We start from the raw sequence: 15567 nt of genomic DNA, 5'->3' as shown, positions 1-15567 counted from the left end.
CTCAAACTAGCTCAGTGCATTGGGCAGTGGAGCAGATAGGGGTGAAGTGAGGAAAGCAGACATGCTCAAAAGCTTATACTTGCATTAAAATATCAACTGTATTTCCAACTATGGTTAAAAATAAGAATAATGGTAAATTATTTGGGGGGTTCATTGAATTAGCCATCATTGGCTGTCTTCACACACAATTCTACCCTATAGACATTGTTTGCAAATCACAAGGGCTGTGTTCACATGACTAGAAAATCCCCAATATAGCTGAATATAATACGTGTATTATATGAGCAGGATACTTGGTCTTTTGTAAATTCAGTAATTTTGCTGCTGGTTTCTTCACCTGCTTTCTAGAGCTAACTGCTTTATATGTACAGATAGCTTCCAACTGGAAATCCCATCAGTCTTGCTGTTTTTTGTACCCAAGGTTTTATGGGAAGAAATAGCAGTTGGGGGGTAGGGAGGAATACGTTTAATCAGAAAATTGATACAGGATCCCAGTCCACTTCAGAAGCGCATTCTGACTGGAACCCTGCACTCTTGGCCTTGGTCACTTTCTTTATGGTTTGTTTTAATATGCTGAAATGATTCTTGGCAACACTTTTAAGTCAAGAATAAGATATATTCCTAGATATACTAACAGTTTAATATCTTGCACTTTACATTTTCCTTTCTCATGCTTTTACAGGAATCCACCTGCTTCTATAGTAATGATTCTTTTACAAAATGGCACAGTTGCTTACCACAAAGATTACCATCTGAAAAGCATATTTCTAGACGGGTAGTTTCTTTTGTTGTTGATTATGAGCAGAATACTGGCGTAGCTCTATTATCTCAACAGGTATAGTATTAGAAATGGTACTTTTTCAATTATTAACCCTGTTTATGTAATACTTTGTTGTTATGGAGACCAGTTCCTTTGTTGTTATGGAGACCAGTTCCATTTGTATGGCCACCCATCTTAAAACACAACACTGGGCAGCTCACAACAAAACAGTAAAACCCAAACTATAAAAACCATATAGCATAAAACCATAAAGTGCCACCAAAACCCAAACCTCAGTCACTCCCTTGGGATGCCTCAACAGCCATCCCAAAACATCTCACTCTACCCCAGTGCCTGGATAAAAAGCCAGTTCTTGATGGCCTTCTGGAAAGCTAAAAGGGTGGGGCCTGCTAGATCACCGGAAGGAAGGTGTTCCATAAGGTAGGGGCAGCCACAGAAAAGGCACACTTCTGAGGTCCCACTAGAGGGCAACATTTCAGGGAAGGGACTTGGGGTGTGCCTACCCTATCCAATCTGGTAGGATAGGCCGATACCACAGGGAAAGGTGGTCCTACAGATAAACTCTTCTCTTCACCATGGAGTTTTAAAAATTGTGTTTGATATCAGAATTATTTGATCAAGATACTTTAATTGTGCTATGGTACAGAGAACAACAACGGGATAACAGATCCGAAGTAATCTGGGACTTTACAATTCCCATGTCCCTCATTGCCTTAATAAAACTGCCTCAATTTTCTCATTGTCCCAGTGCTTAATTTTCATAGTTCAGTTATGTGAATTTACTTGCTCTTTAAATATCTTTCTTCACAACATCCTTAGGCAGCTTTATGTTCTTTGCCAATTACAAAGATACTCGTACACAATGAATTTTTCTTCCAAACTACTCATATTCTGATTTTTTTAAAATAGTTTTTTAATAAGATGTCTAAAGCTTTCCAGATTTTTCTGGAAGGAGAGAGAAAGAGAAGCACTGAGCGCTGCTGTTTGGGCTCTTAGATTGTTAGAGAGAGTTGATGAACATTGGCTTCTCCTGAATAAACAAGGAGATAAACAAGGAGATCTTACTTCATGTGTTTCTTCACTGTCTCTTCTACAAGAACTTACATGCTGGTGAACCTATACCACCTTTTAGTAGAGATCAAGCTTTCAATGAGGCAGAGATATGTTTTCTACTCTCAGACCTCAACTTCTCTATGGCTCCCAAAGCTGCTCCCTTGCAAAGCTTAATATTATTAAAACCATTCAAAATAATTTCATTAGAGCCATACCGATGATACCAAAAAGGTACCAGGTAAAGGTAAAGGTTTCCCTTGACGTAAAGTCCAGTCGAATCCGACTCTAGGGGGCGGTGCTCATCTCCGTTTCTAAGCCTTGGAGCCGGCGTTGTCATAGACACTTCCGGGTCATGTGGCCAGCATGACGACTCGGAACGCCGTTACCTTCCCGCCGAAGCGGTACCTATTGATCTACTCACATTTGCATGTTTTCGAACTGCTAGGTGAGCAGTTCGAAAAGGTACCAAGAAGTATCAAAAATGTCATCCTACAGTTAGAAACAGGTGTAGTTTCACTGGATGCCAGAGCATGCTTTCTTCTTCTTACCTTCTGGTTAAAGTTAATTCTACTTCCTATAAGTTTAGCCCCATTAGTATTTAGATATCGTTTTAAATCATCATGGCTAAAAAAAAGCCTTAGATAAAATACAATTGCTGGGCTTCTCTATGGAAAGTCTGTGCTCATTAGGTTTTGATAATGCTAGAACTGCCCTTAAACAACGAATCTGGGATATAGATCTCCAGACAAATTTAAGTAAGCTGCTACACCCCAATATTTATTATTTTCTTCCAAAAGTGTTCGTTCCAGCCTATTTATCCTCCATTACAATTTTGAAATTTTGTAAGGCTTTTACCCTAGCCAGGCTGGACGCTCTGCCCTCAGCAGTCCTTTTTGGATGTTTCTGCCCTATGTAGAAACATGTCTATGTCTATGTGCTGATGGGTCAATGGAAACGCTAAGTCATATGTTATTATACTGTTCCCTATATAAGGACTCTAGGCAGATCCTTATATATTCGATTTTGAAGAAATTTCCAGGTAGGGAGTATGATTTCTATTTAATACTACTTCTCTTGGACAAGGACCCGAAAATATCCTCCCAAATTGTCCAGTATTGTGCTAACATCTGAATGATATGCCGCACCTTTGGAGCGGGCGACTGGGGTTCAAATCCCTGCTGTACCTACCTTACCAGTAGGGGTCCTTGGGCAAAGACCCCCTAACGCTTCACCTGCCTACCTCAAATATGAGAGTGACACAAACTAAGAGAGTCATGCCAGCTCAGACGTTGCCCAGATGAACAAGGTCCGTGTCAAATGTTGGGGAACCAGGACAATCTGACAATAAGTGAGCTACTGGAACAAACCATACATGGACAAGACAAGAGAACCTGGAACTGATGGAGTGCTACTACAACAGCAGACCTAATGAGAGGGGATATATGAAACGCATGAGGGAACTATGGATGGACAGAAGACCTGCATCCACACTAACTGAAAAACAGCTAGTTACCCAACGCTTCAACATTGTGAAGAGGAAGCTGCTCTCACAACGTGAGGTAGACCAACTACACATTACATCCCAGATTCCAGAAGACCCAGAAGAACAACTGGAGGTGCAGCCAACACCTGAAGCTGGAACATCACAAGCTGGAACATCACTGCCACCCCCTCCATTACAGAGCACAGCAGCTGATATGAGGCAAAAGATCATGGAAAAACTAGCTACAGTCAACTCTTGAGACTGATTACCAAGGCTCAGTGGAGAAGTACCATCAGATAGTATGCTAGAAGATGCCAACAGAGCCCTCACAACAATCCCTACTACCACCATAGCTCAAACCAATGAACTAGTATACACTACAGCCGCTGTAATCCTGGAGATGCTTGGCTACATGATCAAGAAGAACAGCAGTACATACCCCCCCCAGAAAATGAGGTTGGAGGCTAAGATCAAGGCAACTCGGTGGGTCAAGAACATGAAGAGCTGGACAGCACCTGGCCCAGACATGATCCACACCTACTGGCTAAAGAAACTAACAGCAGTGCATGAATGCCTAGCAACACAGATGAACCATCTGCTAGCAGCAGGCTCCCACCCAGACTGGCTAACACAAGGTAGGACAGTGCTGATCATGAAAGACCCCAACAAGGAAACAACACCATCCAACTACTGGCCAATAACCTGCCTCCCCACAACATGGAAAGTCCTATCAGGCATCATAGCTGCCAAGCTGCAGGATCATATAGGCCAGTACATGAGCACAGCTCAGAAGGGCATTGGGAACAACACCAGAGGCTCCAAACACCAGTTGCTCATAGATAGAGCAGTTGCCCGAGACTCAAGGTCTAGACAGACCAATCTGAGCACAGCCTGGATTGACTACAGGAAAGCCTATGACTCAGTGCCACATACATGGATCTGTGAATGCCTGGCACTATACAAATTCAACAGGACACTCAGGACCTTCCTCAAGAACTCAGTGGGACTGTGGAAGACAACACTGGAAGTCAACTCAAGGCAGCTCGCACAAGTGGCCATCAAGTGTAGCATATATCAAGGTGATGCACTATCCCCACTGCTGTTCTGCATGGGCTTGAACCCCTTCAGCCAGATTATCACAAGAACTGGATATGGATACAAGTTCAAGATGGAACTACCATCAGCCATCTCCTCTACATGGATGACATCAAGCTGTATGCTAAGAGTGAACAAGACATTGTGACTCACTGATCCACATGACACGGATCTACAATGAGGACATTGGGATATCATTCAGACTGGAGAAGTGTGGCTGGATAGTAGTAAAGAGAGGGAAGGAAGTTAAGACTGATGGGGTGGAACTACCACCAGTTCACATAGGAGACATACAGACCAGCTACAAGTACCTTGGTATCCCACAGACTCATGGGAACCACGATGAGGAGGCAAGGAAGACAGCAACATCCAAGTACCACCAAAGGATAAGACAGGTCCTGAAGAGCAGCTCAATGGGAAGAACAAGATCCACGCCATCAACATGTATGCCCTGCCAGTCATTGGATACCCTGCTGGTATAGTGAGCTGGCCAAAGGAGGACATGAAGGCTGCTGATGTGAAGACCCGGAAGCTCCTCACAATGTACGGAGGCTTCCATCCCAAGTCCAACACCCAGAGACTGTATACCAGGTGGAAAGAGGGAGGGCAGGGTCTGGTGAGTGTCAAAGCCACTGTCCTGGATGAGACCCAGAGCATCCAGGACTACATCAATAAGATGGCACCTAAAGATGAGCTGTTGAGAGAATGCTGAGGCAGCAGCAGACATGGAAGGAAGATCAAGCAGAGGAAGTGCCATGGCAAGACAAGACCCTGCATGGGATGTACCATCGACAGATACCTGAGGTGGCTGACATTGGGAAATCCTACCAGTGGCTGGAAAAGGCTGGACTAAAACACAGCGCTGAGGCACTGATCATAGCAGCCCAAGAACAGGCACTAAGCACCAGATCCATAGAAGCAGGGGTCTACCACACTAGACAGGACCCAAGGTGCAGACTGTGCAGACAGGCCTCAGAGATAGTCCAACATGTAGTGGCAAGGTGTAAGATGCAGGTAGGAACAGCATACACTGAACGACACAACCAAGTAGCTGGCATTGTGTACAGGAACATCTGCATGGTGTATGGGCTAGACCCTCCCAAGTCCAGATGGGAGATTCCACAGAAGGTTGTGGAGAATGACAGGGCTAAGATCCTGTGGGACTTCCAGATCCAAACAGACAGGCAGGTACTGGCCAATCAACCAGACATCGTGGTAGTACACAAGAACCAGAAGACAGCGGTGGTGATAGATGTAGTGGTGCAAAGTGACAGCAACATCAGGACGAAGGAGTATGAGAAGCTGGAGAAGTACCAGAGCCTGAAGGAGGAACTAAAGAGGATGTGGAAAGTGAAGGCCAAAGTGGTTTCAGTGGTGGTAGAGGCACTTGTGTCTGTGACTCCCAAGCTGGGAGACTGGCTCCAACAGATCCCAGGAACAACATCAGAGCTCTCTATCCAGAAGAGTGCAGTGCTAGGAACAGCTAAGATGCTGCACAGAACCCTCAAACTCTAGGCCTCTGGTAGAGGACCTGAGGTTGAGGAAGACACATACCACCCATATGGGTGAGAAGGGATTTATTACATAATACTGTTATTACTAGATATTTTGATTGTGTGCTGCCTTAGGGCTATAATAAACTTGGTTTGATACTCTCAGACCAGAACCCTGCTGTTACAAATAGAGCTGCCAAGTTCTTATTGGCAGCTATTGCCAATAAGAACTTTATTTTGTTTTGCTTTGTTTTATTTCATCCTCTTTTGTTTACTTTATATATGTATAAATTTTAATTGGCAGGTCTATATGGTAGTTTTCTTGCTTTTATTGTATTTGAGCCTGCTTTGATAAGTTGTTTTAGTGTTGTAGCTACTTTGCTGGCCATTGATTGTAAATAAACAAGTAAATATATAAATAAATTAAAAAGAAACATAGCAAGAAACAAACCATCAGCAAGGTTTTCTCCAGCATCCTGAACTGAAGTTATTTCATTTCACTGAGCCTTCCAAATTAGAGCTGCCATTGTAGCCTGTTATACCAGGGTAGTTTTCGTGGTTTGGAGCAAATTGTAGTACAACTTCTGAGTTTATAGGTTTCAAAGTTGTCACATGTTTAATTAGTCTGGAATAATCATCATCATATGGTTGAGTTCTTGTTGTTCTGAGCTTGCTTTTATTCCTACAGAAAAGCAAGCTCAGATAACACCAAGAATGCAACCATTCAACCCTGAGTAACATTTATTCTCCACTATGGGAATCACTACATCTTTAGATATCCTATGGCTACTTGGGCATGCTCATATCCACTATGAAGACTAGTATCATTTCACTCTTCATCAGTTCCTGAAGAATGAATCTTTAACTGTCCAGTTGTATTGCTTTCATTCTCTAGTAGTTTCTGATTATAATCTTGTGCATTAACAGGTCTTTATAGTAAGTTTCCTAAGAACAGCATCTTTAAAGATTACAATGTGGATCATATGGATCAAAGATTTGCCTTAGGTGTCCTCTCAGCAAAGAAAAATGATTGCATTGTCCATAACAATAGGATAGTTTTACATCCAGATCATTGTGTATGGTAATGAAATGGGAATAAATTTATTTATTTATTTAATTTATAAATTTATTCACCGCCCATCCCCCCCTCATGGGGGACTCTGGGCGGTTTACAATAAAATGCAGTTAAAACTTAAAACCATTTCAATATACAATTTCCCCATTGTACAAAGAGAGAATGAAAAATATTAGGTAGTTGCCCTTTCTTGCCCTTTTTTACTCAAAATCCCTGGAAAATGGGATCACTCTTTAGTTCCAAAGGAAATTGAATTCTACTATGTAAGCCCAGAGGTACAGCTGTTTCTATAGTATTCTGGAAAAGACTGTGAAGGAGATCCACAAGGAATCATTTGGACATTGGCATGTTTCTTCACAAGGAACAACAAAACAGATTTGCCCAGGACAACATCAGCCTTGAGCAACTAAATGCTATGGCACAGGTCCTTAGGCAGAGTTTTAAAAAAATAGAGATATAATTATCTGCATTAGAGTATGCCATGTTTTCACATTCATTGGCTCACTGAATTCCTGCAAGAACTAGAAGAAATTATTCTGATAAATTCTGATGTTTTTGGAGGTGGGAGGATGTTTTGCCCATCAAAAGACAGTGAAATACTTATGTTGCAATTTGGGCTTCATACCACAGCTGAACCGGAACAGAAATTTCCTGTTTAATAAAACTAGTTTTGCTTATTCTCCCTCTCCATCCCAGCCCCTACCCCAATTCTTCTAGCTTAAATGCTTTCTGAGTATCTAGGGAAAATCCCAGGTTCTCAGTATGGTCTCGCATGTTCAGATGAATGCTGCTCCACTGACAAATTCACTTGCCAATGTATATGCAGTTATTGCAAGTTCATTCTGTGCCCTTGATAATGTACAAAATTCTGTAGTTAATTTTTTTTCTTTTCTCTCCAGAACAGAAAACTCGTATCTGTGCATAAATTAATAAATGGTGCAATGAATAGGCGAAGCAAATTTCCTGCCTTCTGGTTTCCAGATCCACGCTTTGTGCCATCTGGATTATTTTTTCATCCGAGCAGTCATTTTTTGTATGTTTATGGAAACCAGGTGTGTAAAATGGAAGAGATGTTAAAACTGACAATTAGAACTTCATAGTGATATTATTTATAGCATTTTATTTTGGTATGGGCTATAAGTCCTTCAATCTTTCTTAAGCTATTCTTTTGTTGGTTTTTTTGGCAGTGGATATACTTGAAGAGTTATAAGACAGAAAACAAAGAGTGATTATATCCATGTTACCATTTGGGGGCATTTATAAACCCAGTTATTCTTCTGTTACTGTGAGGCAAATATGATATTTTAAAATATGTATCTGTTGTTGCAAAATTGATATTCAAGATGGTCCAGCAGGATACTTTTCAATTAATCAGTTATTTTCTGTGGATTTCTGTGTGTAGAGCTACTGGTATAGGCTACATGTTGAAGTGCTTCAAGACCAGTAAAGAAACACTGTGTTGGTATTCTTATGGTTTTAAGTAATGCAGATGCCTGGTTTAGTTATTTTTAGTGGGCATGTGATACTGTAGATGCTGTATAATCATTCCCTAGGCAGCATCTCTTCCCCACCACCACCACCCCAAGGTCATTCTCACAGTCCATTACAGCTCAGGAGTTTGAATCAATTATCAGATGATTAACTACAACTCTGCATTGTGTTACTTTCCAAGCAAATGTTGAGTTAACAATTTTGTTTTCTTTATAGGAACTTCACAGAATAATGCAGACCTTCTAAATAGGAAACTTTTATAAATCTTATTTCGCTAGCTTCAATCTCTAAATGCATGTTGTATAATAGTATAAATAAATATACAGGGAAAACTAGTGAGCAGAAGGCCCTAATAATATTCACATGGACTACAACATACAGCTTCATGTCTGGGCAGGCCAATCAGCAGTGCTTATCTGTCTTTAGCAGGCTTATCTTCTAGATCATAAAGCCAGTCCAAGTTCATACAGATCAAGGTTTTCTTACCAGACAGACTGTGTTCAAGGGCAAACAATGAAAGCACAGTGTAAAATACAAACCAGCTCAGAATTTCGGATAACAGCCCAACCCCAAGGGAATTTCTCCACAGAAATTGCTGCAAGACCTCAACATGTTCCAGTGGCTCCTACTGAGCCAAGCTATTTCCTAAACAGCAACAGCCTCTGACTCTATCAGGGCATAGCTGGTCCAGACTGATGGAGTTTTTAAATGTTAATAAAAGAACTCCAAGCAGCTAACATCAATCTTGCAGAGTGGAAGCGTGAACCAAAAAATGAGAACTTGCACATCAAGCTTAATTATGTTCAGAAATAAATTCAGTCTTCACACAGCAGTTAGATGAAGAAAAGTAGAGACAGTTTACTTTATTCAGCAGATCTGGATACAGGTAGGTTCATGGTAGAAAGGCACTTCATCACTGATCCTTTGCAGACACTTTCTACGTGGAATAGAAGGTCTGTGTGCAAGTGAGATGTCAGAGGACGAGGCCTGAATCATGCAGTCCTCCTGCCTGCATGTCTGCCCATGAGGTAAAGATGGAGACTGTTAAATCTCCCAGACCAAGAAGGAGGAGGAAGAGGAAATCAGGTGACCCATCTGACTTCCCACAAGCACAATAGAGACACCCCTATCAGACAAACCCTCTTATGCTCTTGAGACAATGCTGAGTTGACCCCTGATAATTCCAACACAGACTGGCTCTGTTTTTCTCACAGATTAATCTTGCTGGGTCTGGGATTAGTGTACCTCAGTGTATCTGAGCATTCCTCAGCAGTTCTGCTTTCTGTTGCTCCCTCCTCAGGTACAGAGCACTGAGTTTGCAGGTGGAGGAGACTTAGTTGAGAGTTTGCTTGGCCTTGTGTGAGCATAGTGGAGCTGACTGCTTTCTCTGACTCCTTGCTGAGGCCTGGAAAACTTTCTCCTGATCTTCTTCCACATTAAGTAGGTCTAATGAGACTGATCACGGTAATATAGCCAATGCAACTTTTAAAAGAAGATGTTGCTTAAGCTTCAAGAAATACTTTAAACTACTGCCTGCCTGATGCCTTACAAAGAACAAAGAGTAGTCTGTCATTTCTCCCTTCTGTCTCCTATAGGAGATAAAAGCAAGGCTGACTCCAAGTGTAGCTGAGAGTCTACTTTATAGTTTTTCTAGTGAGCTGTGGCTGCAACAGTGCTGTTTTAATACATTTGCTTGATTATTTCCCTCAGGCAAGCAGGACCCTTTATAACCACACATTTGACTTTAGATAACATTCTAAATTACATTCAATAATCCTACTTTGAACTTGTTTGTCTGCATCCATAATCCTAGAGCTTTATTGTGAAACAAATCTTCTTGAAGGGATTTGTAACCTTAAATTCAGGATCATCTTCCTTTTGGATAAAATATGGTAAAAATAAATCTAAAAGTGCTTTTGAATCAGGAAAACTCCTGGTGACTAATTGAACACAACCTTGCTATTTTCTTCACAACACTATGGAAATAGCTTGGCACTGCTGTCTTCTAGGACATTTTTTTATTTCTTAGCTTAGCTAAAAGGTCCTAATTTCTAAGCACCTCCAACCATACTTTCCTTCTGAGCCCAGGAAGGTAATAAAGTAAACTCTGGGTTGGTTAAGAGGCCAGTCAAAGTTGGATAGTTGATTAGAAGCTGGAAAAGGAGCATGATTGAAGGTTCTGGCCAGTATTTTAACACAAACAAAAAAGACCATGTGACACAACTGGATAAATGACTGTTCAGATGATAACTGAGGGATCAGCTGGGTGAATTAGCTTGTAGCTGAGAAAACAATGTTCAGAGCTGGAAGAAGAGAAAATTTACCAATCTGGTATTGAGAAAAGAACTAAGGGCCAAAACCAGAGGCAACAGAATGATACAGAGAAGTGATACTTCAAGCAAGCACCAGAAACTTCCAAGCAGCCTGGAGGGAGCTTTAGCAAAGAGACTTGGAAATTGAATCTCTCTGGGAGCTGAAAGCAGAAGAAGAATGGTGTGTGGATTTTCAAGAGAAATCAATTTGAGGAAAAGGACCATTAAGGGCTTACAATCTAAGGTGTTCCTTCCCTAAGTAATAGGAATGGTGGTCAAACATACTATATCATCTAACTACATTTGAACTACTGCAGCTTATTATTTGAAAAGCAATGCTTGATCCCCTTTGAAAAATAAATTTACTAAAAACTCCAATATTATTCATTTAGAAGAATTCTATCCAATAATAATACCAACTCCATGATTATGCCAAGAATTGTGGGCATTATATGGTGTATTTTTTTGTTTTTTAGGTGTGGGGTTCTTTTGATGGAGGCAACTCATTTGTCCCCATGTTTCTTCTAAGTAATGAGACTATTATAAGCTCAGACTCATGTGTTCACACTCAGGGAATCGTATTTGTTTCAGACAAGGCAAATATTTATTACACTAAAGCAGGTAAGAAATTCTTTTAAAATTAAAATTACTCTTAAATTGTGAAGCTCCTAAAATATGACATGATACAAATTGTTGTTTTCCCCGTTAGCATGCAGAACAATAAAACACCAAATATTGAAATATCAAGAACAGCAAAAAAGGGTTAGAATGTATTTGTTGTAAAGAGGGATAACTGTATTAGTCTGTTGCGATAAAGCATTTGATGGCAGTTTAAAGACTAAGTTTATTATGAGCTTAAGCTCTCTAAAGACCAATTGAACAGATACATCAAATATTCTTTGATAGATATAAAATAATGTAAAGAGTGCAGCTGCAATAATGTGGGTAAGTGCTAGGGCCAAAAGACCATAAATCACAAGATGTGACATTTCTAAGGAAAGTTTATGCACATACGTATATCAACATATATACAACATATATGAGGCCTGAGTACCTCCAGGACCCACATACTTGATCTCTCTGTGCACCAGACACATAAAATACTGTATTAACATTTTCTTTTCTTTGTTTCTCTTTCAAACAATAATTAGAGTAAAGTAAGTAAGGTCTCCTTCTAGTTGAGCTTGACCTCTGGTGATTTCATGGACACAACCATGCACTTTTCTTGTCAACACTGTAGAAGTGGTTTGACAATGCTTTCTTCCAGGATGTTTTTCTTTACTTACCACCTAGCTTATAGCCATGGTATTACTTGGTGATCTCCTACTCAACCTGCTTAACTTTTGAAGATCAGTCTAGGTTAGCTAGATGCCATCACCAAACTGGGTGTCTAGCCAATACAAAATCTCTCTGCTTCACCCTATTTGAATACATCATTCTGAGGCCAGAAACAAAAATTCTGTTGGTACCCAGTATTTTTTTCCCTTCCCTAAATTTTATAGCAACTTGCAAGGAAGGGGATCAGTCAGAATTACTGATTTTCATTAGGATCAGAGTTGGAAAAGGGTTAAATTTCCTTTGCTCTGTTCCTCATGCATAGTTCTTGCTTTTAATTAGGACCTATTTTATTTTATTTTACTTTATCTATTTTATTTTATTTTATTTTTTGTTAAATTTATAAGGCTGCCTGTTTATCCAGTGAAACTCTGGACACCATACAAAATAAAAGACATCATCAATCATTAAACACCAAAGAAAAACCCAAGTCCAGGCCCCTTCAGTGAAAATCTCAAAAGTCACCCATATCAGATATCTACACCAGAGCTTCAGAACTAACAGTCTGGCTGCAATGCCAGGGTGTTTTATTAAATAAATTATATTAAATTAAATACTTTACTATTTTACTACAATAAAAAATGGACATGATCACTTAATATTTTTCACTGCTTTTTGTTAAACAAAACATTAGGACCATAGCTTAAAGTACTGTTTAAAAAGGGAAATAAAAGTGTTAAAACAAACAAAAAAGAAAAGGGTTATGCTTCATTTCTTCCCATGATGACATTTCTACAGATGAGGGTAATCATATAGGAACGCTTTATTAATATCACTAAGAAATCTTGACCCAAACTGAATGAATTTACCTGTGAAATCCTTCAAAGCTCTTTGCTGTCATTATACATTTTTTCCCCAAAGAAGTTCAGTAATATGATCCAAAAGCAACAATAAAAAAAGTGTTTTATGGTAGTTTTCCAGTGTTTGTGACTTTGAATCCATTCCTTAGGCAGCACCATATCTATATTTAAAAAACACACACACAGACACACAGTAGTAAACCCAGAGCAGGATTCCCTGTCAAAGACTGTTACGTGATTTTACTGATTCCTTCAATACCTGTTGATGAAAATTCATGACTATGAAAAGGTATCATTCTGACATGCATTCCTCCTCTAGGATGTATTGCTCCTATAATAAGGATTCTTATATTTTCTTCTGCCTCCAAAGAGAAAAAACCCAAGTTATTATCTAGGGGACTTCTCAAATGTGGTGGTGGTGGTGGTGGGTTTTTTTTTTTTTTTTTGCAATTGTGTGGCAGCTGCTGCTCAGTCCTGGGAAAAGGTGTAGCTGTTTATGGTGCTACGTATGCATCCGCATGCACTCCAAATCACATTTTGTCCTTCTGGACCTCTGCACACTCTCTGCTAGTGTTCCTTAATGTCAAAACATGCAAGAATTCAGAAATTTGCACATTGCTTTGGGGGAGTTAGAAATCCTATTGTAAATCATAGCATATAAGCCCCTGTCAAAAAGGAAGAGTTCTTCCATAATAGAGAATGAGACTCTTTTAATCTGGATAAAGTGACTTATAATTTTGTTGATGAAAAAACTCAATTTGAAGTGGATTTATGTACTAATTATGAGCATATTATTACTAAGATGTATAAAATGTTATTGCAAATGGATCTGGAAGATGAATATGTTAAAGACTGTATGATCAAATGGGCAAAGAATTTTGGATATAACTTTATGCTTGTTCAATGGGAGAACGTGTGGAACAAAGGTTTGAAATTTACGTTGAACTATAATTTGAAAAAGAATTTTTATAAAATGATGTATCATTGGTATCTAACATCTGACAAGTTGTTAAAGTTGTACAAAGGGGTATCTAATGTGTGCTGGAAATGCTGTCAAGGTGAAAGTACCTTTTAACACCTTTAGTGGACCTGTGGGAAGGCTAAGAAATATTGGGAGCAAATATGTATTACAATCCAAAAGATTCTTAAAGTGAATATACAAATCAAACCAGAACTTTTTCTTTGAGGCTGGATGGACCAACAGTTTGAAAGAAAATTTGGGTCTTTGTTTCTGTATATGCAAACAGCGACAAGTATGCGCAAAGATGGAAAGATGCACAAATTTCTAGAATGGAAGAATAGATGGTGAAATTATTGGAATTGGCCAAGATGGTAAAACTGACAGCATTGATAAGAGAAAATACTGTGACTGGATTTGTTTCTATGTGGAAACCACTTCAGGACTTTTTGCTTGTAACTGAAAAAAATGAAGTTTTGATTTTGGGCTTTGATGATTAAATTGCTACTTTTTATGAAAATAATGTTTGTTGAGGTTTAGTTAAGTGAGAGATTAAGGTACTATAATTTGTATTCATATCTGTATTGAAGAAGGTTGGAAGTCACTTTCTTTGTATTTCTTTGTATTTCTGCACTTTTTAGTTTTTCTTTTTTCTTTTAGCTCTTTCCTCAAGCTTTTCTATACTTTGTATTTAAACTGTATTTTGAAACTTTAACGAAATATTTATTTAAAAAAAGAATGAGACTCTGATGATCAAACAGGTGTACCACACGCAACTAATTTTTCAGATGCAGACAAAGTTGGGCTGAAAGAGATGCAGTACTTATGCTAATGTACAAAAATCCCAGTGTATGTCTTACAGTATATAAACAATGCAGAAACACATAAAATTATTTACTGCATCCAGGGAATCTGCCATCTGCTAAGTTGGACCAGAGATTCCTAGCCTTCTCTGAAGACTCCAGTTAGAACTATTAAAACTGGAGACATGATGATGAGTCAAGAATATTGTAAGGCTGCATTGGTTGCTGGTTTGTTTCTGGATGCAATTCAAGGTGCCAGTGGTCATATTTGAAGTCATACATGACTTGGGATCTGGCTATCTTTGAGACTATCTACTCCAAATAGACTGTCCACCCAAGGTGTATCTCTGGACAGTGCCTGCTTAGAGTCCTCACCCCATAAGAGATGTGAAGAGAGGGGCCTTGAAGGCCAACACCTTCTTTGTATTTTGGAAGCTTTTAAAAATGTAATCTTTTAAATGTGCATTCAGGAATTGAGGCAAGGATAGATCTACCTGAACTGAGAAGAATCTGGCTAGTTCGTGCTATCACATGGCCTGATTATGTTGTTTTTGTTGAATTTTTGTTGTTGAGATTATGGTTATATAATTTGGATAAAATTTAAGTTACTATAATATACTGTATGTATTCTGCTATGCTGTAAGTTGCTCAGAGTTGTATGATTGAAGTGACATAGAAGCATGTCATAGAAGCTTGATCACTGAGGAGGGGGCAGACCTGGCATGTATTACTGAAACCTGGCTGGGCAGTGGGGGTGCCCCTTTCGGAAATGTGCCCGGCCGGGTTTATGGTATGGCACCAGCCGAGACACCATGGCAGGGGGGGAGGGGTGGCAGTTGTCATCCAGGAGTCTCTGGTGGCCTTCAGGGGCCCTGCCCCACAAGTGGC

General features: G+C 39.7%; 1 protein-coding gene across 1 annotated transcript in view; it reads left to right on the top strand.

Annotated features, from left to right (window-relative positions):
* Positions 1-15567, top strand: part of CATSPERB (cation channel sperm associated auxiliary subunit beta) — a 98445-nt gene that overhangs the window by 27869 nt on the left and 55009 nt on the right. The window contains exons 12-14 of the mRNA XM_063293702.1: positions 683-835; positions 7880-8032; positions 11260-11404. Coding sequence (XP_063149772.1) covers positions 683-835; positions 7880-8032; positions 11260-11404 — 451 coding nt within the window. The remainder of the gene's footprint in view (positions 1-682; positions 836-7879; positions 8033-11259; positions 11405-15567) is intronic.

The sequence above is a fragment of the Candoia aspera genome, chromosome 1 (genome assembly GCF_035149785.1).
Source record: "Candoia aspera isolate rCanAsp1 chromosome 1, rCanAsp1.hap2, whole genome shotgun sequence".
NCBI classification, from domain to species: Eukaryota; Metazoa; Chordata; class Lepidosauria; order Squamata; family Boidae; genus Candoia; species Candoia aspera.
This window is presented reverse-complemented; position numbering and strand designations above follow the sequence as displayed.